The 22,455-nt window shown below is 39.5% G+C and overlaps 1 protein-coding gene across 1 annotated transcript in view; it reads left to right on the plus strand.

The window, feature by feature from the left end:
- The window catches only part of HMCN1 (hemicentin 1), a 240,065-nt gene that overhangs the window by 169,522 nt on the left and 48,088 nt on the right, over positions 1-22,455 (plus strand). The window contains exons 64-78 of the mRNA XM_087726175.1: positions 1,039-1,198; positions 1,366-1,490; positions 3,567-3,744; positions 4,856-4,953; positions 6,444-6,719; positions 7,075-7,271; positions 7,368-7,449; positions 11,975-12,111; positions 13,475-13,616; positions 14,343-14,487; positions 15,772-15,899; positions 16,976-17,126; positions 18,673-18,794; positions 19,555-19,719; positions 21,615-21,722. Of these exons, the coding sequence (XP_087582301.1) occupies positions 1,039-1,198; positions 1,366-1,490; positions 3,567-3,744; positions 4,856-4,953; positions 6,444-6,719; positions 7,075-7,271; positions 7,368-7,449; positions 11,975-12,111; positions 13,475-13,616; positions 14,343-14,487; positions 15,772-15,899; positions 16,976-17,126; positions 18,673-18,794; positions 19,555-19,719; positions 21,615-21,722 (2,214 nt within the window). The remainder of the gene's footprint in view (positions 1-1,038; positions 1,199-1,365; positions 1,491-3,566; positions 3,745-4,855; positions 4,954-6,443; positions 6,720-7,074; positions 7,272-7,367; positions 7,450-11,974; positions 12,112-13,474; positions 13,617-14,342; positions 14,488-15,771; positions 15,900-16,975; positions 17,127-18,672; positions 18,795-19,554; positions 19,720-21,614; positions 21,723-22,455) is intronic.

The raw sequence follows: 22,455 nt of genomic DNA on the forward strand, positions 1-22,455 counted from the left end.
CTTCAGCATAGGGAATTCAACAGCTTCATGTGCCGTTATCCATTCTTACTAAAAGTTTGTTATCTCCTAAATTAAGCTTCTCAAATCCTTGAGTTAATTTGTATAAAAGTAAGAACGATTGGAGATTTATTTATTTATTTATTTATAGGGTTTGTATGCCGCCCACTCTCGAGAGACTCAGGGCGGCTTACAGATAAAAAGGAAGGGAGGAACATACAAAAATTAAAAAACAACATTAAAATTCCACAACATTATAGCAGTTAGCAATAGCAGTTAGACTTATATACCGCTTCATAGGGCTTTCAGCCCTCTCTAAGCAGTTTACAGAGTCAGCATATCGCCCCCCACAGTCTGGGTCCTCATTTCACCCACCTCGGAAGGATGGAAGGCTGAGTCAACCTTGAGCCGGTGAGATTAGAACCGCTGAACTGCAGATAACAGTCAGCTGAAGTGGCCTGCAGTACTGCACCCTAACCACTGCGCCACCTCGGCTCCTAGACATTCATAGCTCAGGATGGGGCTGGAAAGATCAACAGCCCCAGGCCTGCCCAGAACAGCCAGGTCTTGGTCGCTTTGCGGAAGGCCAGAAGGGTAGTAAGGGTCCAGATCTCCACGGGAAGATCGTTCCATAGGGCTGGAGCAGCTACAGAGAAGGCCCTCCCCAGGGAGTCACTAGCCGACATTGACTGGCAGATGGAATCTGGAGAAGGCCTAGTCTGTACAATCTTATAGGTCTCTGGGAGGTAAATGGCAGGAGGCGGTCTCTCAGGTAGCCAGGTCCTATACCATGTAGGGCTTTAACGACTAACACCTTGAAGCATGTCCAGAGACCAATGGGAAGCCAGTGCAGCTCGCGGAGGATAGGTGTAACGTGGGTGTACCTAGGTGCACCCACAATTGCTCAAGATGTAGAAGCTTCTTTTTCCAAGAAGCTTTTTCTTTCCAAGAAGGCTCCGTGTTTCAATACATTGTGTTTTTATTTTATTTTCCTCTCTGTCTTATGCAGTTATTACTGATAGATATATTTTTGTTCTAAAGTTCCACCAGATATTGCTGGTTCTGAAATGCCAACTGAAGTCAGTGGCATCCTTGGAGAAAACATACAGCTTTCCTGTGAGGCCAATGGAATCCCGACACCTGTCATTCAGTGGCTAAAAGATGGAAAACCAATCAGCCATGATGAGTCTCAGCGGATCAGGTTAGCAATAGCAATAGCAGTTAGACTTATATACCGCTTTCAGCCCTCTCTTAGTGGTTTACAGAAAGGAAGGAAGGAACGAACAAACAAAGGAAGGAACAAAGGAAAGATCTATAGGCATGTTTCCAAAAATTCAGTATCCTCTTTGATTTTCTTTCTTCCTTCAGCCTGGCTCCAAATGGCAGCTTACTAAACATTTCTGGTGCCCTTACAAGTGATAGAGGGAAATATACTTGTGTTGCTACCAATTCTGCAGGGGAAGAAGACCGGATATTCAGTGTGAATATATATGGTGAGCTTTAATTTTGTTTGTCGTTCTTCATCTGAGAAAATATGAGTCATCTTTCTCTTTAGATCTTTCCTAATTTTAAGGGACAAAAAGATAGCAACAAGCACTTAGACTTATACATCCACTTCATAGTGCTTTACAGCCCTCTCTAAGCAGTTTACATATTCAGCATATTAGCCCCAATAATGTGGGCCCTCATTTTGCTGACCTCAGAATGATGGAAGGCAGAGTCAACCTTGAGCTGGTCAGAATCGAATTCTGGTAGTCGGCAGAATTAGCCTGCAATACTGCATTCTAACCACTGCGCCACCACAGCTCAGGCTAAGATGTTAAATTTTTATATCAATTTAATCATTACTAAATTAAGATTTTCTTGTTTAATGTTATATAGCTCAAAATTTTTTAAATACCTTTGAGTTACATTAGAAAATGACTCCCTGAGAAATCTGTTTAAAAAAAGAGAAGCAGAAAAAAGTATGGCTTTACGAGGACAAAACGCAATTCATAAATATGAAGAGACAGTTGTTATCATTTGTGTCTTTTTGATGGATCACACTGGAAATGCTTTCTGGCTATGGACACGATTTATAAAGAATTTCCCCGTGATCTCTTAAGGGGAATAGAAGGTTGCTGATCATGACATCTTAACATGATTTAGTTGGAATACTACGGGGAATCTGTCTTGGATAGGAAAAAGATTAATGCTGCCACCTTGGGGTTCAGCTAAATTGAACTACTTCACTCGGAATAATTCCAAACCTCCATTATTTAATATACCAACAATTTCTTTCCTCCTTGAGGCCCTTTTCTAAATTCTACAAATAGAATAATTAGATTGCTACTTGAAATGGGCCTGAGACCCTCATAGGTAATGTACTTGACTCAGTTCAGATAAGCAGTGGAGAGTTTTCAACCATCTTTCGCGTATTTCATGATTTTTAAACTTTTTCCAGATTTTTTTTTGTGATTTTTCTGATTGCTACGTTTTATAATAGCTCTTGTTCTGAATAGAGATAGTAGATCAGAGGTTGGCACTCCCATTGAGCTAATGCTCACTGTCCATATTGACTGAGGTTTTTGGTAGTCAAAACTGAAAATAAGTTATAGGGCTATAGGTTCATTTTTTAATAATCTTTATTGGTTATACATTTTTTTAAAAATAAGACATACGAATACAAATACAACTTTAAACATACAAACCCTCCCCTCCCCCCCGTGACAGTCATTCACAGCCCAACTTTTTTCCTTCCTTCCTCATTGTTTAGTCTCTAATCAGCATCTGCTCGTTACAAATGATTTTGAGACTCATTTTAAAATAAATGCTAACCAACAAGGTTAGCCAAAATGTTTCCTGGGTTATCCCCACTGTGTTGGAAATGTGGAAGAAGGGATGGCACATTCTACCATATTTGGTGGTCCTGTATTGAGGCCACAAAATACTGGAGAAGGATTCAAAATTGGTTAAGAAAGGTTACCGGGGCAAGCATGGAATGGAAACCCGAGACTTTTTTTTACTAATCATAAAACCAGAAAACATGAGTAAATCTACATGGGATTCGAGCCTACATATAATTGTGGCCGCAAGAATAACCTATGCGCAGTTTCGGAAATCTACTACCATACCATCGGAAGATGCCATAATTAAAAAGATTTAGGAGTGTGCAGAAATGGACAGAATGAGGGGTTGGCTGAGGGACAAAGGAGAAACGGAACATTATCTTAGCTGGAACCTATGGTATATGTGGGCGACAAGGAGAACAGCAGGGACTTAAAATGGGGAAAATTAAATAGCAGTTGTTAATAATGGGAACTAAAAGTGAACATGGGTATTGTAATAGATCCCTGAATTTTGCAACGAGAAGATGCTGGTTAGAGACTAAACAATGAGGAAGAAAAAAAATGTTGGGTTGTGAATGACCAGGAGACGGTGAGGGTTTGTATGTTTAAAGTTGTATTTATATTTGTATGTCTTATTAAAAAAAATGTATAACCAATAAAGATTATTAAAAAAAATAAAAAATAAAATAAATGCTGATATATGTAACTTGTTTTTTTTCCTTATTTGGTTATGAATTTTAGTGCCACCCACTATCAATAAAAATAAAGAGAAGGCCTTAACTGTGGTATTGGACACATCAATAAACATTGAATGTCAAGCTATGGGCATTCCACCTGCCCAGATAAATTGGCTGAAGAATGGTCTTCCCCTCGCTACATCATCGCACATCAGGTTACTTTCAGCTGGACAAGTACTCAGGTAGGGCCTCATTAATTTAGGTTATACCAAACGAAAATGGCTCATTGCAAATTATGATGGCTTCATATTTCAAGAAGTAGATTCCCATCCCCTATACCTTTTAGCGGGTGTGCACCAGTGGTGGGATTCAGCCAGTTCACACCTATTCAGGAGAACCGGTTGGTAACTTTCTAAACAGTTCGGAGAACCGGTTTTTGGAAGAAATCTTTTGTTTTTTCCCCACTTTACAGGGCTAATCCTGTAAGGAAGGAAACATGCTGATGTTGTTTCTAGCCTCATCTTTATTGCCCTGCTTACAGAAACTGCCTCTCCAGTTAACCCTTATTACCATTGTAACAACTAAGGTGAAGTGCCCATCGGCCTCAGTGACAAACCTAACGTTATCTGTAGATTATATCTTTCTTTTGAAAAATGCGCAAAAAGATTTTTCTTTAGGAAAAAAAAGGGATCCCAAGAATATCTGTGCTTCTCTGTAAAGATATCTAAATTTTATTGTTGAAAGTATCAATTCAATTACACAGCAACAGGAGAAAATCCCATTTACATTGAGTTCTTGAAAGGTTCCTGAAATCTCAGAGAAACACCCTTCTTTACTAAAACCTAGCTGAGTTCATCGACGTGATTCAATAAAATTAGCTGATCCAAAGATTCAATTACATGCGGAAGGTCATCAGCATGAATAGGAACATCTGAACGATTTCGAAGGATTCAGCTTAATCTGAGAAATCAGTTCAACTTTCAGAATGTCACTTGATCCAACTTCAACTCTGAATTCAAGATTTGTACATGCCCGTTTTCATAAATGCCTCAGAACATTTCTATATCTGGCGAACCTCGGCAGATCTAAGAAGTTAAGCAAGGTTGTTCCTGGTTAGCATAGCGATGAGGGAGTGCTTGGGAATTTTATATCTGTTGACTTAGTTAGGAAATCACAAAGCATCCAAGAAGAAGGCTATTACAAATTATATCCATAACAGCGTCAATAGTCACCAAGAACTGAACTTCATTTGAGAGCATTCTGCTCTTTCATTTTATAAATTGCTATGTATTTTGCGTAAGCAGAAGAAGGAATTTTTAAATTTCAAATGGTTTCTGGTTGTTTTCCTTCCAGAATTGTTAAAGCACAGGTATCTGATGCTGGCATGTACACATGTGTTGCCTCCAACAGAGCTGGTATCGACAATAAACATTACAGTCTTCAAGTTTATGGTAAGCCTTTTTTAAGCGATATAGAGGGAAGTCCTTGTGTATTCATAAATACAGGTGGTCCTTGTTTGCTGACCACATATGACTGTTCAAAATCACAATGGTGCTAAAAAAAGGAGAGTTACAGTATGAATGGATCTCAACCTCGTGACCATTGCAGCATTCCTACAGTCACGTGATTGTGATTGTAGACCACTACAATCACAATCTATGATTGTGGACCACTACACCACTACAATAGACTTTATATGGGGCTTCCCTTGAAGAGCATCTGGAAACTGCAGCTGGTTTAAAATGCAAAGGGGTGGGGAATTATGTGTGCCCCTACCGCCTACTGCCACACTCCTCCCAACAGCCGGTAAGATCCCACAGGGTGGGCCTCCTTCAGATGCCGCCAGCCAGATGATGTTGGCTGGCGGCTCCCCGGAGGAGAGCCTTCTCTGTGGCTGCCCCGACCCTTTGGAACGAACTACCCCCAGAAATCCGGACCTCACCCACTCTCATGGCCTTCAGAAAAGTTGTCAAGACCTGGCTATTCCAGCAGGCCTGGTGCTGTTGACCGCATTGTTGAGGTCCAGCCCTGACTGAAATGAATGTATCTGTGTTGTTTTTAACTTGCCTATTTTATTTTTTATTTTATTTTATTTCCCCTTTCTGTAAGCCGCCCGGAGTCCTCCGGGATTGGGCGGCCTATAAATAAAATTAAACTTCAAACTTGATCAGAGCTTATTGCTTCTTTGGTCTACTAGTTGCATTGGTCATCAATGTGCTTCCAGATTTAATTCAAGGTGCTATAAAGCCCTTCGTGGCATGGGTCTGGATTCTCTGAAGGACTGCTTCTCCTTGATTGTGTTCTATCAGACCTGGCAGGAGAGGCCTCCTTTGGGTACAAAAAATTAAACAGTGGCAGCTTTCAGGGACCAGGAGAAAGCCTATTTTGCTTTCATTGGACATGAGTTTAAGAAGTATAGCAGAAGTATAGCAGAGCCCATGGAATGTTTCTGTTTAACTGTTTATTAAATTTATAGGCCGCCCAATCCCGGAGGAGCAACAGAAATTAAAAGAAAATAAAAACAGATAAAACACGACAAATTTAAAAAGACACAACATGCACCCAATCTAAGCGGGGCTGGACCTCAATCCAGAGGTCAACAGCCCCAGGCCTGCCGGAATAGCCAGGTCTTAATAGCTTTTCGGAAGGCCATGAGAGTGGGGAGGGTCCAGATCTCTGGGGGGAGGTCATTCCATAGGGCCGGAGCGTCAACAGAGAAGGCCTTACACCGAGGCCCTACTTCTACGGATGGTTATGGTGTTTGTTTTTATCTCAGCTGACAATTTTATTGTGAAGTTGTTATTACATTGTGTTTTTAACCATTGTTAACCACTTAGAGTTATAATGTTGAAATATATTGATACGTTTTCTGATATGAAATCAGTTGTTGTTTCATAAACTAAAAATAATTTTATATCTTCCATGGGTTTCTTTCTTCCAGTACCCCCAAGCATAGAAAATGGTGGAGAAACAGAAGTAACTGTACTAAAAGGGAATCCCATATCCTTGGTGTGCTTGGCGAATGGAATACCAACACCAACTATATCATGGCTGAAAGATGGTCAGACTTTTAGCGTTAACCTTCGTGCGACTTTTGAAAACCAAAAAGGGGGTCTTCACATTTCAAACTCAGAGATTAATGATTCAGGTAGATACACCTGTATAGCATCTAATGAAGCTGGGGAAGACAACCAACATTTTACTCTGAAAGTGCTAGGTAAGAATTATCTATTTACAACTAATTAGTGGTCTGGTCAACCAGAAACTATCGTAATGTTTTACTAAACCAAGAATAGGAACTGTGTGACATTAGTTGTTTGGGCCTAGTAAACTTTAATTTGAATATATTGCTGGTCAGCTGTGACTAAAGCTACCATAGTAAATGTTTAGAATGGCTATCATATACTAAATTGGTATCTTTTTTTATTGATTGCTTAAAATGCCTTCAGTTGGATACAAAAGGGCTATTTGTATATTGAAGGGGTAATATTATGGGAATTTTCAACAACACTCTTGAAAATTGTCAGTTTTGTTTTTGTTTTGAGGATGATATTAAGGATATCTTTTTTCAGAACCTCCTCATATTAATAAATCAGATAACCCAGAAGAAATTTCTACAGTGATTAACAATCCTCTTGAGCTTCTCTGTATCTCTGATGGGATTCCAATCCCCAAACTAACATGGATGAAGGATGGACGCCCATTGCCTCAAACAGACACTGTTCGGGTCCTAAGGGGAGGGCAGATCTTCAGAATATCTAGTGCTCAGGTACTGAAATTTAGCTATTTAATTCTTTTACAGCCACCTCAACTGTTTTAACTTAGTTCAGTTTCATTTCTAACTGAGATGTTGGTTGTCTTTTAGGTAGAAGATACTGGAAGATATACGTGCTTGGCTTCCAGCCCTGCAGGAGATGATGACAAAGAATATTTAGTGAGAGTACATGGTAATATTAATTTGGATAAATATGAAGAATTTGCCGAATTTCCCCACACAGGCTTTCTAACCCAAGGAAGTTCCATATGTGTGAAGTTGAATGCCCAGAATTTCCTAGTCAGCATGATCATTGCTGAAAATTGTATAGATCTGTGCCCAAGTTGAAGAAAGTTGTTCTAGCACATATATTTAATTGTGCTGTCTTTGTCTATCTGTTTCATATATAGCAGACTGTGAAATAGGCATAGAAAATTAAATGTTTAAGTTCAGTTTCACGTAAGTTTTTATGCTTGGCTTTCTCTTCAGTTAGGTTCATCAAATCAGGTTCATTCTCATTCTCAATTCTTACCATCTCAACATGTCTTTGATAACAAACTAGTCGTTTTTTCAAAAGCATTCCAACAATCTCTTTGACCCTACTTATCCATCTTATTCACTTTCCATTTCTTCCTCTTTCCTCTATTCACATTGCACAAGCAAAATATATATGAGTTTCTGCTTGCTGATTATTATCTCAAGGCAGCAATCAGTCTTTATTTGATGTGGGATTGATTGATTGGTTGGTTACTTTTACAGTCCAAAGAATTCCCTATAACCAAATCAAAAATCCATAATCCAAAGGTTTTTTTGCTTCGTTTTTGTTTTTTTCTTAATGATGAGCTTTCACAACTATAAATTTCACAATGCTTTGTATTGCAGTCCTCATTGTCATTGCAATATTCTTATTCTTAAGTCACTACTTTCTCCCTATGATTAATCTCTCTGTTTCTCTAGCATACTGCCCACCTCTATCTATTCTTGGGCTCAAGAAAATACAACTATTTACCACTTTCACTTCTACAGCATCAACTGTAAGTTCCCTCACTGTGTAGGCTGACATTACTTTTTCTGCTTAATATCTAATGTTAGAGTCTTGGATTATTTATTTACAGCCCCATAGAATGTAAACTACAGCACACCATTAATACAGGCATATATAAAAGTACATCCATGTATAAAAGCAGGAAACCTATAAAATTAACATTCATTGAAGGGACCAGTGGTGGGATTCAGCCAGTTCGCACCTATTCGGGAGAACCGGTTCTTAACTTTCTAAGAGGTTCAGAGAACCGATTGTTGGAAGAAATCTTCTTTTGGTTTTTTTCCGCTTTACAGGGCTAATCCTATATGGAAAGCAGGAAGGAAACATTCTAGTGTTGTTTCTAGCTTAATCTTTATTGCCCTGCTTACAGAAACTGCCTCTCCGGTTAACCCTTATTACATTGTAACAGCTAAGGCGAAGCGCCCATCGACCTGAGTGACTTTGAGTTGGCGACCCCCACATGGTCACATTACCACTAAGCCCCGCCTACCCACCTGGTCATTAGGACAGAGAACCGGTTGATAATTTATTTGAATCCCATCATTGGAAGGGACCAAACAGTTTCTACAAGTTAAAGCTCTTAAAAATGTTTGAAACTCCTGAATATTGTCATTTAATAATGACATCTCATTTTTCTCATCATGAATGGCATATGTCAGACTGAACTGGGAGTGTATGAGTTCTGATCTCCAGTATGAGTACAGTGGGCACACATCAAACGATGTGTGAAACAAATTCAACCTCTATATTTAATCAAATACACATTGCATTTTCATATGGGAGATATCTGATTGATCAGATATCATCCTAGCAGGGAGAATATCTATGTATGCGAGCAGGGAGAGATCTATACATGTTAGAGAGAAGAGCCTTCTATGTGGAACATACAAAATTGTAATTGAGTATCCAGGAGGACACAACAACTTTTGTATGACGGAGATGAAAGTTCGGGTTTTCCTGAATATCTACAGTAAGTCCCACATCTTCAGCTTAGGTTCTGCCATGATTATTTCCCCCTAGGCTTAAAAAAAGTAGGACTGGTATTGATGGTCCACGTGGTCTCAGATCTTGGCCTGTTCAGCAGCTTCCAATGGATTGAAACCCGGAGGACCATTTCTCCAGGGGCACTTCTAGCACATGCACTGCCTCTTCTGTTCATATTAGAAAGCTGCTGGGCCTTTGCAAGGTTTTGCAGAAGGACATCTGGGCTGAGAATGAGCAGAGATTCTGTGGGTCAACTTTGTCAGCCTGGACTCTCCTCTACCCCTCACTGAAGTGCCGAGGTGGCGCAGTGGTTAGGGTGCAGTACTGCAGGCCACTTCAGCTGACTGCTATCTGCAGGTCGGCGTTTCAAATCTCACCGGCTCAAGGTTGACTCAGCCTTCCATCCTTCCGAGGTGGGTGAAATGAGGACCCAGACAGTGGGGGCGATATGCTGACTCTGTAAACCGCTTAGAAAGGGCTGAAAGCCCTATGAAGCAGTATATAAGTCTAACTGCTATTGCTATTGCTAAGTTCTGAATATTACTAGGCATATATAAAGTAATTGGACTTGGTTCATAGATTTCAGAACTATCTGCCATTCCTTTCACATTGTCCATGAAGACTGGGGTATCTTGGACAGCGTGGAAGTTGGACACAGGGACACTAAAGAAAATTCCCTCATGGTTTCATTCCTCACTGAAAATGAATGTGTGCAGTGACAAACTTATATCCAACCTCATGTTTCTGTATATTCGTGTGTGCATGTGTATATTTTCAATTCAGCAGAACACTGTTCCGTGTATTAAAGTGCACCTGTTCTTTTTATCTAAGTTGATGGCTATATGGTGTTTGCTAGTTCATGATCACACAGAGTGTCTTTTTGTAATCAAGAGCCAAGGTGGCTCAGTGGTTAAATGCAGCACTGCAGGCTACTGCTAGATCAGCAGTTCAGCGGTTCAAATCTCACCGGCTCAGGGTTGACTCAGCCTTCCATCCTTCCGAGGTGGGTAAAATGAGGACCCAGATTGTTGGGGGCGATATGCTGACTCTGTAAACCGCTTAGAGAGGGCTGAAAGCCCTATGAAGCGGTATATAAGTCTACTGCTATTGCTATCAGTTATAGAAGAAACAATTATATAGAACATATATTCTTGAACATTTGAAATTAGGAAAATAATGGAGTAGCAGTCAGCTTTTGAGACTGGAAAACATTGTCAAGAAGAGCTTTACCAGTTTGTGAAAACTGCTGCACTAATCTATTTCAGTAATAGCAGCAAAATTAAAATGTAGATTAACAATTTAGAGTAAGTAGTATGTGACTAGCAATTTCCTAATCCAAATTGTCCAATCATTTTCCAGTTCATATTTGACTAATATCTCTGTGAACAAGTTAATCAATAACCAAGAATTGGCTTCTCGAGTCTCAGACATTAGTCAGACAGCTGACACAGATCTTGCTATGAAAACTGAGCTTCATATTAGAAAAAAATTAAGATTTACAGATATTAAACTGGACTAGAATAGACTAAATTATTTGAGGATTACAGGATCAGATCGTACTGGATATCCTATATCGAAATGTATTGATGTGCTTCCAGATTTAAACCTTTCAGCCAAAGATGTAGAATGTGCATATAAAATATTTATTCTTAGATTCAATTTGGATGTGAAACAAGTGAAATGTTGATAAGATTTTTAAATTCTTTGGGTGAGAGGCAGAATTTTGCAAAAAGTCACCAATTAGGTTCAAGAAGGAATCTTTTATCAATATTAGTCCATCTAAAGCTTTCAAGACTATAATTGGAAGAACTATGAAAAAACTGAATACATTTTAAATGAGAGTTTCATTGAAAGCTAATTTTGTTTCAACCATAAGACAGAGAAACTATTTTTATACTATTTTTAACATATCTAAAGGGTATTTGTATGAAGGACTAATAGAAACAACTTTTGTTGCTTAAAAACATATGTATCTCTAGAAGAGGACATTACACGTAAAGCAATTTTTTGCACTTGGAAATTACATGATTGTTATAAAATAAATGTTAAAATATTGTATTAATATAATGTAGAACTGCAAACAAGACAAACAGAACTATAATATGAGTGAATGATGGAGAATAATTTCACTAAATGTTAGGGGATAGGTAATCCAGTAAAAGTAACTAAAATCAGTAAGCATTATAAATATTTTTTATCAGTCTGTTTCCTATGTGAAATTTATAAATCAGAAAATATTAATCACAAATATTTTGGAAGACAGATTTCTGACAAAGGGAATAGTAATTCAATAGTAGCTATCTTATTTAAAGTTAATAATGATTACATGGTAGAATATATTTAAAAATATAGTGTTGGTTAAAATTAATCAACCCTATATTATTAATTAATTGGTTAATTATTGATCAATTAATTAATAATCACCATAATGCTGGCTTTAACATACTGTATGCAGCAAATAAGAATCACTGGTTTTGTAGAAAAAGTAATGGCAGCTTTGAATAAATTTGGTTGGGAGGATTCATCTCCCTAAGATGTGTGGACTTCCACTCCCAGAAATCATCTATGTTTTAATGACTGCCCAAGAAATGTAATTTGTCATGCCCAGAGCTAATCAAATTATGTCAGTGTGCCTCTATGTAAGTGAAATGTTTGCATTTATTATGCTATTTGTGTTTTTCTTTGGCAGTTCCTCCAAACATTGCTGGCACAAGCAATGTTCAAAATCTTAGTGTGCTACAGAACCAGCAGGTTACACTGGAGTGTAAATCAGATGCAGTACCTCCTCCTGTCCTTACGTGGCTCAAAGATGGAGAAATTTTGGAGGTACATTCTCTGCGTCATTTGTCTGTGATTTATCTTAATTGGTGAAGTAAACGTTATGTAGGTACTCAAATTGTACATATGATGAAAGATGTGGCTTGTGAGGCATATATGACTTCTTTCCATGAGAATGTACACATATCTACCTAGGGTGGATCTAATGCCTTAGTGTTGAGGACTCGGAAAGTCCTCGACATACGACTTGGCAGCTAGCAACAAGCCAGGCTGCGCCCTGATTGGCTGGGGCGCAGCATCGCCTGTTGCTAGCCACTAGAGGCACCCTGATTGGTTTAGGCGCAGCGTCATCAGTTGCTAGATGCCTGAAGCGCGCCCATTGGTTATCCCTGCTCTGACAGCTTGTTTAAATAGCTGTCAAGCAGGGATGGTTCTGAATTGCCTGTAAATAGTTCTTTGTAAAATAAACCTCTCGTTCGGCAGTCCTGGCTCTCATCTCGTCTTTCAGCCGATCTTCTAAACTTAGTGTGTATACTTTAGCATTGCACATGTGCATAATAAATTTAACTTATAAAGTGCCGTTTGCAGGCATAATGAAATACTTTAATGTTTAATGGAGGATCCATTCTTTTCTAGGAAATATGCTCACCTATCAAGGGAAAAAAGAGTATAATAGAACAAAAGAACATGATGGGAAACTCACATGAATATTACCTATTAAATGGGTATTTGTACTTTGATAGCCATTTATGCACAGGTTCTCAACACTAATTGCAGCCATTTCTGGGGCTGCTGATGGCATACTGACAACATTCAACACTAACAACAATTTTAAAATAAAATGTTGAGACTCTAGAAAGGGTGCAGAGAAAAGCAACAAAGATGATTATGGGACTGGAGGCTAAAACTTATAAAATAAACTATTGCCGGAACTGGGTATGTTTAGTCTGATGAAAAAAAGAATTAGGGTCACCCCTAGCAGTGTTCCAATATCTCAGGGGCTGCCACAAAGAAGAGGGAGTCAAGCTATTCTCCAAAGCTTTTCTGCCATCAGGTTTCTATGTTTCTAACATTCAAATGTGCATACTGAACTCAGGTTTACTATCCCTCCATTAAGGTGCTGAAATAGGACTAGAAGAACTCAGGTTCAAATCCTCTCTTAGTCATGGAAACTCAGTACCATATATACTTTGTATACTGAGTATAAAGTATAAAATAGAGATTGCTTTGAAAGTAATCTTGAGCGCTTAGAAGAAGCATGGATTATAAATTAAGCAAACTAACAAACAAATAAACTTTACCAATATTCTCTCCCATTCCTAAACTCTATCTAGTATAAATAAAGTAGATTCTGTTGATTATTTTTGTCTATTATTGAAAAGAGATTCAGTTTTGAACATCTGATTCTCAGGCCACTCCCCGACTTCGGATTTTATCCAGTGGAAGATATTTGCAAATCAACAACGCAGACTTAAATGATGCAGCAACTTATACCTGTGTTGCAAGTAATGTTGCAGGCCGAACCACAAGAAAGTTTGTGTTGGATGTAAATGGTAAGAAAAGAAGATAAATCTATATAATCTTTGTAAGATATTTCCATAAGTGAATGTTCAAAATATTAAACTTCTCAAAGTAACAGGTTTTGTGATTTGTTTATTTCTTGGTGGAAGAAAGTTCCCTAACTTTTTTTAAAAAAATTAAAAATACATTATTCTAATTTTGATTGTTAAAGCAGCTTTTATACATTTCATTTTTAGCAGTGTGTCCTTTGGTAAGAGAACAGCACTTAGGAATCTTTAAAATATATATGGATTTGTTTAATCAGCTTATCTAGAAACCAGTTTATAGGCTTATCTAGAAACCAGCCTTGTTGAATAAAAAAAAACTTCTTTTAAATTAGCATAGTAAAAATAAATAAAAACATAGCTCTACATTTTCAATAGGTTGTAGACAAGAAAGCTAAATAGGAATTTACATTATATGACATGTATTTTTGTTTTAAACAAAACAAAGAAAGAAATATTTATCATTGTTGTACCTGCACTGCAAAACTCTATTTTACTCATTGGCAACAAGAATTATGGTTTTCTGTATTGCTCTACCGCATTTATCAGTTTTCCAGATTTTTACACCCAGATTTGTGTAAGCAAAGTCAATTTTATACAGTTAAAATATAGGACCCGTATTTTGGGATGAAAGAAAATCTCATTTCAAATGGAAAGCAATTCAATAAATTTAATTAACTTCCTGGTTTTGTCTGGGAATCTTCCTTTGTATAGTTCCTCCTTCAATCAAAAATGGTTCTCAGACTATGATTGTGAATATTAATATGTCTGCTGTCTTGGAGTGTGCTGTGGAAGGGGTTCCAGTGCCAAGAGTTTCATGGAGAAAAGATGGAGTCCTTTTAGCTGGAAACAATGTCAGGTAAACACTGATTTCCTGAACAGACTTTCTGTGGTATCTTCTCTGTTCTGACCCCCCCCCCGTCCCACACCGAGCCAAAGATAAGTTACAGCATTTAATTAACAGACAGACAGGTCCTTGGCAGCAAACTGGCACAGATAAGCCATGGCAGCAATCCAGCCTGCCAAGATAATGTTCCTCAACATTAGTTCCTGAGTTGACTTCTGCAAAAGGGGTGTGTGCACAAGCAGTCCTTTTATAGTCTGGAGAGGAGCCTAATGACCACCAGTTGAGTGCAATTACCTCCTGTAACTGTGCAACTGTTCCTGACACCTATTAGCTCTTTGGTGCCGGGCATCCAGGAAAAACTCATTGCTGATGTCCAGATCACACTCCCTTGTCTCCTCCCCACTGGTCCAAGGCTCAGGCACCTCCTGGTGGCCAACCAGCCTCTCTGAGTCCTGCTCGAAGTCGGAACCCTGTCCATGGTCCTCCACATCCTCCAGAGCCGACTCATAGAGCCCCTCGCTGTCGGAGTTTGGTGGCAGCTCCAACGCCTCCTGCTGGGCCACAACACTTCCCTATATTTTTCTTAATGTCCATATTATGTTGGGAAAATTAATCTCATTGACTGAACTTGCTATGTTCAAGTGGATAAAATAGAGTTTTAAAATCAAATTGTTGGGTGTGGATTTTACTAACTCTACAGCCTGGCAAGTGTATCTATCAGTGACTGCCTAACTTTCTCCATGTTCATGTACCCTAGTAAGAATATGGAGTTAATTTACCATTACCTTCTTATAGAATGATTTTGACTAACTAACCAATCTAATCTACACTTCTGCTATTTCCTATGAACCTTCATCCAAGCATTAACTAGAGCTAACTATTAGCTTCGTTTTCTAAAATCCTCCAAGGTGACTTAGATATTCTGCCTGCTTTGACTAGTAAGTAAGACGTTTCTGCAGGTCTCGTGGATTCACAATATTGCCAACTCACATCTAAGCACAACTTTGTAGACACATCTGCCCCTGAAAATCGATCCCTGTAGTTATATTTATGCGTTCGAAAATTTGTAAACTAAGTTTTGAGTTAGTATAAAAGCGGAGTCGTTTTGTGAACCAGAAAACCAACCACAAATATATGTTTTCTGCTTCTTTCATTTATATGTTTTTAATATTATTTTTTTTTAGTGGAGTCTCCAATGAAACACAGGACAGAGAGAAAATGGCTGTAATGTGAATAAGATTTTTTGTCCCTGTGTATGCATTGAGAATGTGTAAAATTCCTTGTGTTTTACTTTAGATATTCACTATTAGAAAATGGATCCCTTCATATACATTCAGCCCATGTTACTGACACTGGAAGATACCTTTGCATGGCGACCAATGTGGCTGGCATTGATCGTAAGCGAATCGATCTTCAGGTCCACGGTAAATATGCCTTTTTTCAGACAAACAAGTACCATAGGGGAAATTGAATAGGCTTAAACTAAGAATGCTAGACAGGACCCATATAATCCTTTTTTCTCTTCCATGCTGGACCATAATGCAGTAATTACTACTCACAGAAAGGGAATGAAAGCCTCATCCACATGCCATCCATCTCCTAGTTTTCGTTTTTGCCTAGGTTTTTTTTTTAAAAAAACTATTTGTTTTATAACCTGTAAGCCATCCAGAGTCACCTTATAAGGGAGATGGGTGGCATAAAAATTAAAGAAGTAAAGAAGTAAATAAAACGTCCTCTTTTGAGTGAGTTAGTTAATTAACTGGACATCAGTAAGGGCAGGATTAGAATGCATGATGTATATCAGTGGTGGGTTTCAAAAATTGTTTGAACCTACTCTGTGGGTGTGGCCTCCTTTGTGGAAGTGTCTTGCCGCCCATATGACTGGATGGGAGTGGCTTGCCACCCATGTGACCGGATGGGAGTGGCTTGCCACCCATGTGACCAGATATGAAGATGCCGACGACACTTGTCAGAACCACCTTAAATTACCCCACACACAGCACTGGCATGCCTAAGAATAGGATGTAAACTTGTTTTTCAAAAGGCATCTTTGGTTTGCGTTAAAACAACTTCAACACACGAAATGTTCTGATTGCACCACAAACGCAGTAGTCATCCTTACCTTTCACAGAAGCACTGAGTTTTATAAATATGAGAACATGATAGTGTAGAATAATCATATCCAAGGACCAGTGGTGGGTTTCAAAAAATTTTTGGAAGCTCTTCTGTAGGTGTGGCCTGCTTTCCGGGTCCACTGGTGGAACCTCTTCTAACCGGTTCGGTAGATTTGACGAACCGGTTCTACCGAATAGGTGCGAACTGGTAGGAACCCACCTCTGATGTATATATATGAAACTCCCACTGTCTCTGAAGATATGTGAAATTATATTGGATCACTAAGGGGTGGATTGGAGGAGTTTTATTTGAGCTATATCTGCTATGATAAATTCTATTTCCATTCCTCGTTTGGTAAAGAACAATGGTCTTTTCTCCCCCTCAGTTCATCCATATATTGCTCCAGGACCTGCCAATGTCACAGTATCGGTAAATATACCAACCACACTGGCCTGTGAAACTACAGGGGTTCCAAAGCCAGCCATAATGTGGAAGAAGAATGGGCATGTTCTCCATTTGGATCCGAACTCATTCAGGTAAAAAAAAAGAGGGAGGGGTTATTTGTTTTTATGAATTCGGGATTGCATGTTGTGCTTTAAAAAGAATAAAAACCTACTCATCCGCCCATAAGGAGGGAGGACCCTACTTTTAAAATACACAGAGGGCAAATCTGTACTTTCTATTTAGTTTACTCAGTGGGGGCTTTTTCTTAGCCACTTTGAAAAATACCCCCCTTGTTGTCCACCACATCCATAATATTGCAAAGCATCTATAGACCAGTATATATATTTAAAATCCTTATGTTACAATATAGCAATGTCTTTCTTTCTTTCTTTCTCTCTTTCTCTCTTTCTCTCTTTCTCTCTTTCTCTCTTTCTCTCCCTCTCTCTCTCTCTCTTTATTTCTTTATTTCCTGAACTATCCATTTTTCCTGGCTGCAAAGTTCCCATGGCCTTAGAGGAGAACCGTTTTCTCTATTATTATCCCACCAATTTGTTGCTGTTTTAATATTATAATTTTTGCACAAATTCCAATGGATCATTTGGGCTACTGAATTGTGCCGCAATTTATAATCAGTCTGCACAATTTTTTTTACAGTAGCTGAGTATGTGATCAACAGTTTCATCAGCTTCTTTGCAAAGTCTCCATTTATATTATTATTATACAATTGTATCACAGCGGCCAGTTGTTTCGCCGGATTTGGCATTGGTTACTAGTCGGGCCCCACCCAGGGGCCTAGGACGTCGTAACGTATTTTCGTAATATGCATGCAGATCCAAGCAGTGCAGCTTTTTGCATTTGACTGATGGTGATTTTGTCATTTTTTAACTGTTTTAAATGCAATTCCAGTGCTTTTGGAATAACACCCAGTGTGCCAATTACCACTGGAATTAACACTGCTGGTTTGTGCCATAGTCATTGAGTTTAGATTTTTAAGTCCTGGTATTTTGCAATTTTTTCATGTTCCTTCTCGGTGACCCTGCTATCACCTGGTATTGTGATGTCTAGGATTGTGACCTTATTTTTCTCAACCAGTGTGATGTCTGGTGTATTATGCACCAGGATTTTGTCCATTTGTATACGGAAATCCCACAAGATCTTGACCATCTGATTTTCGGTGACTTTTTCAGGCTGATGTTCCCACCAGTTTGTTGCTGTTTTGATATTATAATTTTTGCATAAATTCCAATGAATCATTTATGCTACTGAATTGTGCCGCAATTTATAATCAGTCTGCGCGATTTTTTTATAGCAGCAGTGTTGTTTCTAGCCTCATCTTTATTGCCCTGCTTACAGAAACTGCCTCTCCGGTTAACCCTTATTACATTGTAACAGTTTAGATGAAGCGCCCATCGACGTGAGTGACGTTGAGTTGGCCACGCCCACATGGTCACATGACCACTGAGTCACGCCTACCCAGCGGGTCATTAGGGCAGAGAACCGGTTGTTAAATTGTTTGAATCCCACCACTGCTTAAATCGATGTTTCTATTGCTTTTTTGTTAACCTCAGTATCTGAATTTTATCTCTTGGGACAAACACTGTGGTGAATAGTATTAATTATTTTTCTGCTTTCTTCCAGGCTTTTGTCTTCAGGTTCTCTCGTGATCCTTTCTCCTACTGTAGAAGACACTGCACTCTATGAGTGTATAGTAACCAATGAAGCCGGCAAAAGTCAAAGGAACATTAGTCTCATGGTAGAAGGTACAGTACTAACATTGGAATATGTCCTTGCAAAATGTAAAGCTGATCTACCAGGAGATTTCGGTGGAAGAATTTTATTTTCATGATGAAAATCAAATTTCAAAGTTAAAAAAAAATGAACGGTAAGGATTGTTAAATGGAAAGCTGTCGATGCTGGACTATGGGGTTTGCGAATCCATTCTGCCCCAAATCTTTTCTTTTACACAGAGTGAAAATCCATCCAATCAATATTATTCCATAAGACATTGTATGGCAGATCTTTGTATTATTTTAATATCTGCACATATTTTAGTCAGTGTGTTTTTTAAAAAAAATCATTTTGCATTTAAAAAAAGAAGCAAGGAGATCCATATGTTTTTTCTATTCAAGTAGAAACTATAAGCTTATTTGAATATAAATTCATTAGTATTGTAATATGGTATAGTCTTTAGTGTTCTGGCAATTGTAGGTCATTCAAGGAAACATCATCACATATGAGCCGAGGTGGCGCAGTGGGTAGAGTGCAGTACTGCAGACCACTTCAGCTGACTGTTATCTGCAGTTCAGCGGTTCAAATCTCACCGGCTCAAGGTTTACTCAGCCTTCCATCCTTCCGAGGTGGGTAAAATGAGGACCCGGATTGTTGTTGGGGGCGATATGCTGATGCTGTAAACCGCTTAGAGAGGGCTGGAAGCCCTATGAAGCGGTAAATAAGTCTAACTGCTATTGCTATTGCTATAATACAGATGATTAATACAATATCTGTCTTTATTTACGTTAGTGCCACCATCCATAGCAGATGAAGTCACAGATCTATTAGTAACCAAGTCATCCCCCATAATCATCCCCTGCACAGCCTCAGGTGTTCCAGTGCCTTCAATTCTTTGGACCAAGAATGGAATAAGGATTTCTTCTCGAGGAAACGGCTGGAGAATTCTGTCTTCAGGTTGTGCGCATGCTGTGAAAACAGTACATAGCAGAACAGAGATGTGTTGTGATGGCGATGAGGTGTTGTAATGAAGAAGGAAAAAAAATTGTCGAGGAAAACGGAGAGTCAAAAGTTTTGCTGCTCTTGCCCGCTGCATGAAATGTTGCGTCAGGAACATATTTCACTCAGGTTCTGCAGCAATAGCTGAACTCTTGATATATCCAATCATGGCCAGTCTGTGATGAATTCCTCATCTTGGGATTATGATAGCTTTTATAAGGGCCGAGGTGGCGCAGTGGGTAGAGTGCAGTACTGCAGGCCACTTCAGCTGACTGCTAGTTCAGCAGTTCAGCGGTTCAAATCTCACCGGCTCAGGGTTGACTCAGCCTTCCATCCTTCCGAGGTGGGTAAAATGAGGACCCGGATTGTTGTTGGGGGCAATATGCTGACTCTGTAAACCGCTTAGAGAGGGCTGAAAGCCCTATGAAGCGGTATATAAGTCTAACTGCTATTGCTATTGCTATTGCTGTACAATGTACAGTAGATACGATGTAGTATAAAATCTTTCAATTCAGATGTAATGCAGAATAGAGGAGATTCAAAAACATCAATCTTCTATTTCATGTTTCAGTCTCCAAACCAGTGGTTCCAAACATGGGCTCCATGCCCCATGGGGGGGGGGGCAATTTGATTTTTAATAGGAGCAATTTGAACCTTGTTTAAACCAAGTTACTTGAGAGACCGCTGCTGCCAATTACCTCCCAAAGACCCATTAGATCACACAGGGTTGGCCTCCTCCGGGTCCCGTCTATTAGCCAATGCCACCTGGTTACTACCCGGGGGAGGGCCTTCTCTGTGGCAGCTCCGGCCCTCTGGAACGAACTCCCTGCAGAGATTTGGACCCTCACCTCTCTCCAGGCCTTCCGAAAAGCCGTCAAAACCTGGCTTTGCCGGCAGGCCTGGGGTTGATGAGTTCCCCTCCCCTCTCGACATGTATGGTTGCGTGATTCTTGCTTATTTTAATTATCTGTATTCTGTTTTATGTTCCCCCTTTTCCCTTTTTGAATTGTTTGCCGCCCTGAGTCCTTCCCGGAGAAGGGCGGCATACAAATAATAAAATTCAATTCAATTCAAGTTAATGGCTTTTTAAGCTTCCTCTGCATGAGTAGAGTACTTTTTGAGTAAAGTAAGAATTATATGTCATTGGGGGGGGGGAGAAATCAGGATTTTAGAGATGCTTAATTTAATTTAATTTAATTTAATTTATTAGATTTATAGGCTGCCCAATCCGGGCGGCTTACACAGAACAAAAGAAAACAAACACAATAAAAATAAAAATAAAAAAATTAAAAATTCTCCAACACGCATACGTTCTGATTGGGGCTGGACCCTACATAATGTCAACAGCCCCAGGCCTGCCAGAACAGCCAGGTCTTAACAGCTTTTCTGAAGGCCATGAGGGTGGGTGAGGTCCGGACCTCTGGGGTTAGCTGATTCCACAGGGTCGGAGCAACCACAGAGAAGGCTCTCCTCTGAGGCCCCACCAGCGGACACTGTCCGGCTGACGGCGTCCTAAGGAGGCCCACCCTGTGGGATCTTATCGGCCGTTGGGAGGTATGTGGCAGTAGGCGGTCTCGCAAATACGCTGGTCCTGAGCCATGTAGGGCTTTAAAGGTAATGACCAACACCTTGAATTGCGTCCGGAGACCAATTGGCAGCCAGTGCAGCTCGCGGAGGATAGGTGGGGCATGGCCAAAAAAAAGAGGTTGGAACCACTGCTCTAAACATTGATTTAGAAAGCTCCCACTGGTTTTATTTTCTCTGGAATTGTGTCGAAACTGCCTGAGAATTGCCAATGGTCACTCGCCACTGTTTAGCATAATCAATGGAAGTCTTTCATTTGTTCTTTTTAGGTGCTATTGATATAAGTGCTGCTGAATTGGACCATGCAGGAAAATATACTTGCACTGCGTGGAATGCTGCTGGCTCTGCCTATAAACACATCACCCTTCATGTTCAGGGTGAGGTGGGAACTTGTATGTTTTTTATCTTATTCATAGATTTCCCCCCCCCCCCAGACAACCATAAAACTAAGAACTTTCAACACATTCAGAGCAGGAAATGGTATGGCCCTAGCAGATCTGTACTACCAAACTGCATGGGTTATTCTTTATTCCTTCCATGTAAAAGCCCATCGAAGTTTATAAACAAACACATCAAGGACATAATTCTTAATTAAAGCTTTCTCCTGATTTCCAGCTTTCTAGATTACAGAGGAAAATCCTCCCGCCTAAAATATTGTGGCTACATTTTTCAGATCTGCTCTTCGCTTATCATTTTAGCTTAACATTAAATCCTTGAAATATTGCTGGTTGTGGAACGTTGGGTAGCTAAGTTTTGCGATTTATAATTTAATGGTTTTTAGTCTGGTAGAAGCACTCACTATTTTTTTTTTAACCCTGAAAAATGATTTATATAGAGAAAGCGATAAGGAGGGTAGAGCCGAGGTGGCGCAGTGGGTAGAGTGCAGTACTGCAGCCACTTCAGCTGACTGCTAGCTGCAGTTCGGCGGTTCAAATCTCACCGGCTCAAAGGTTGACTCAGCCTTCCATCCTTCCGAGGTGGGTGAAAGGAGGACCCAGACTGTGGGGGCGATGTGCTGACTCTGTAAACGGCTTAGAGAGGGCTGAAAGCCCTATGAAGCGGTATATAAGTCTAACTGCTATTGCTATTGCTATTTAGATCATTAACTAG

The sequence above is a fragment of the Thamnophis sirtalis genome, unplaced genomic scaffold (assembly GCF_051295495.1).
Source record: "Thamnophis sirtalis isolate CommonGarterSnake01/CBP01778 unplaced genomic scaffold, rThaSir2_p1.2 scaffold_12, whole genome shotgun sequence".
Lineage (NCBI taxonomy): Eukaryota > Metazoa > Chordata > Lepidosauria > Squamata > Natricidae > Thamnophis > Thamnophis sirtalis.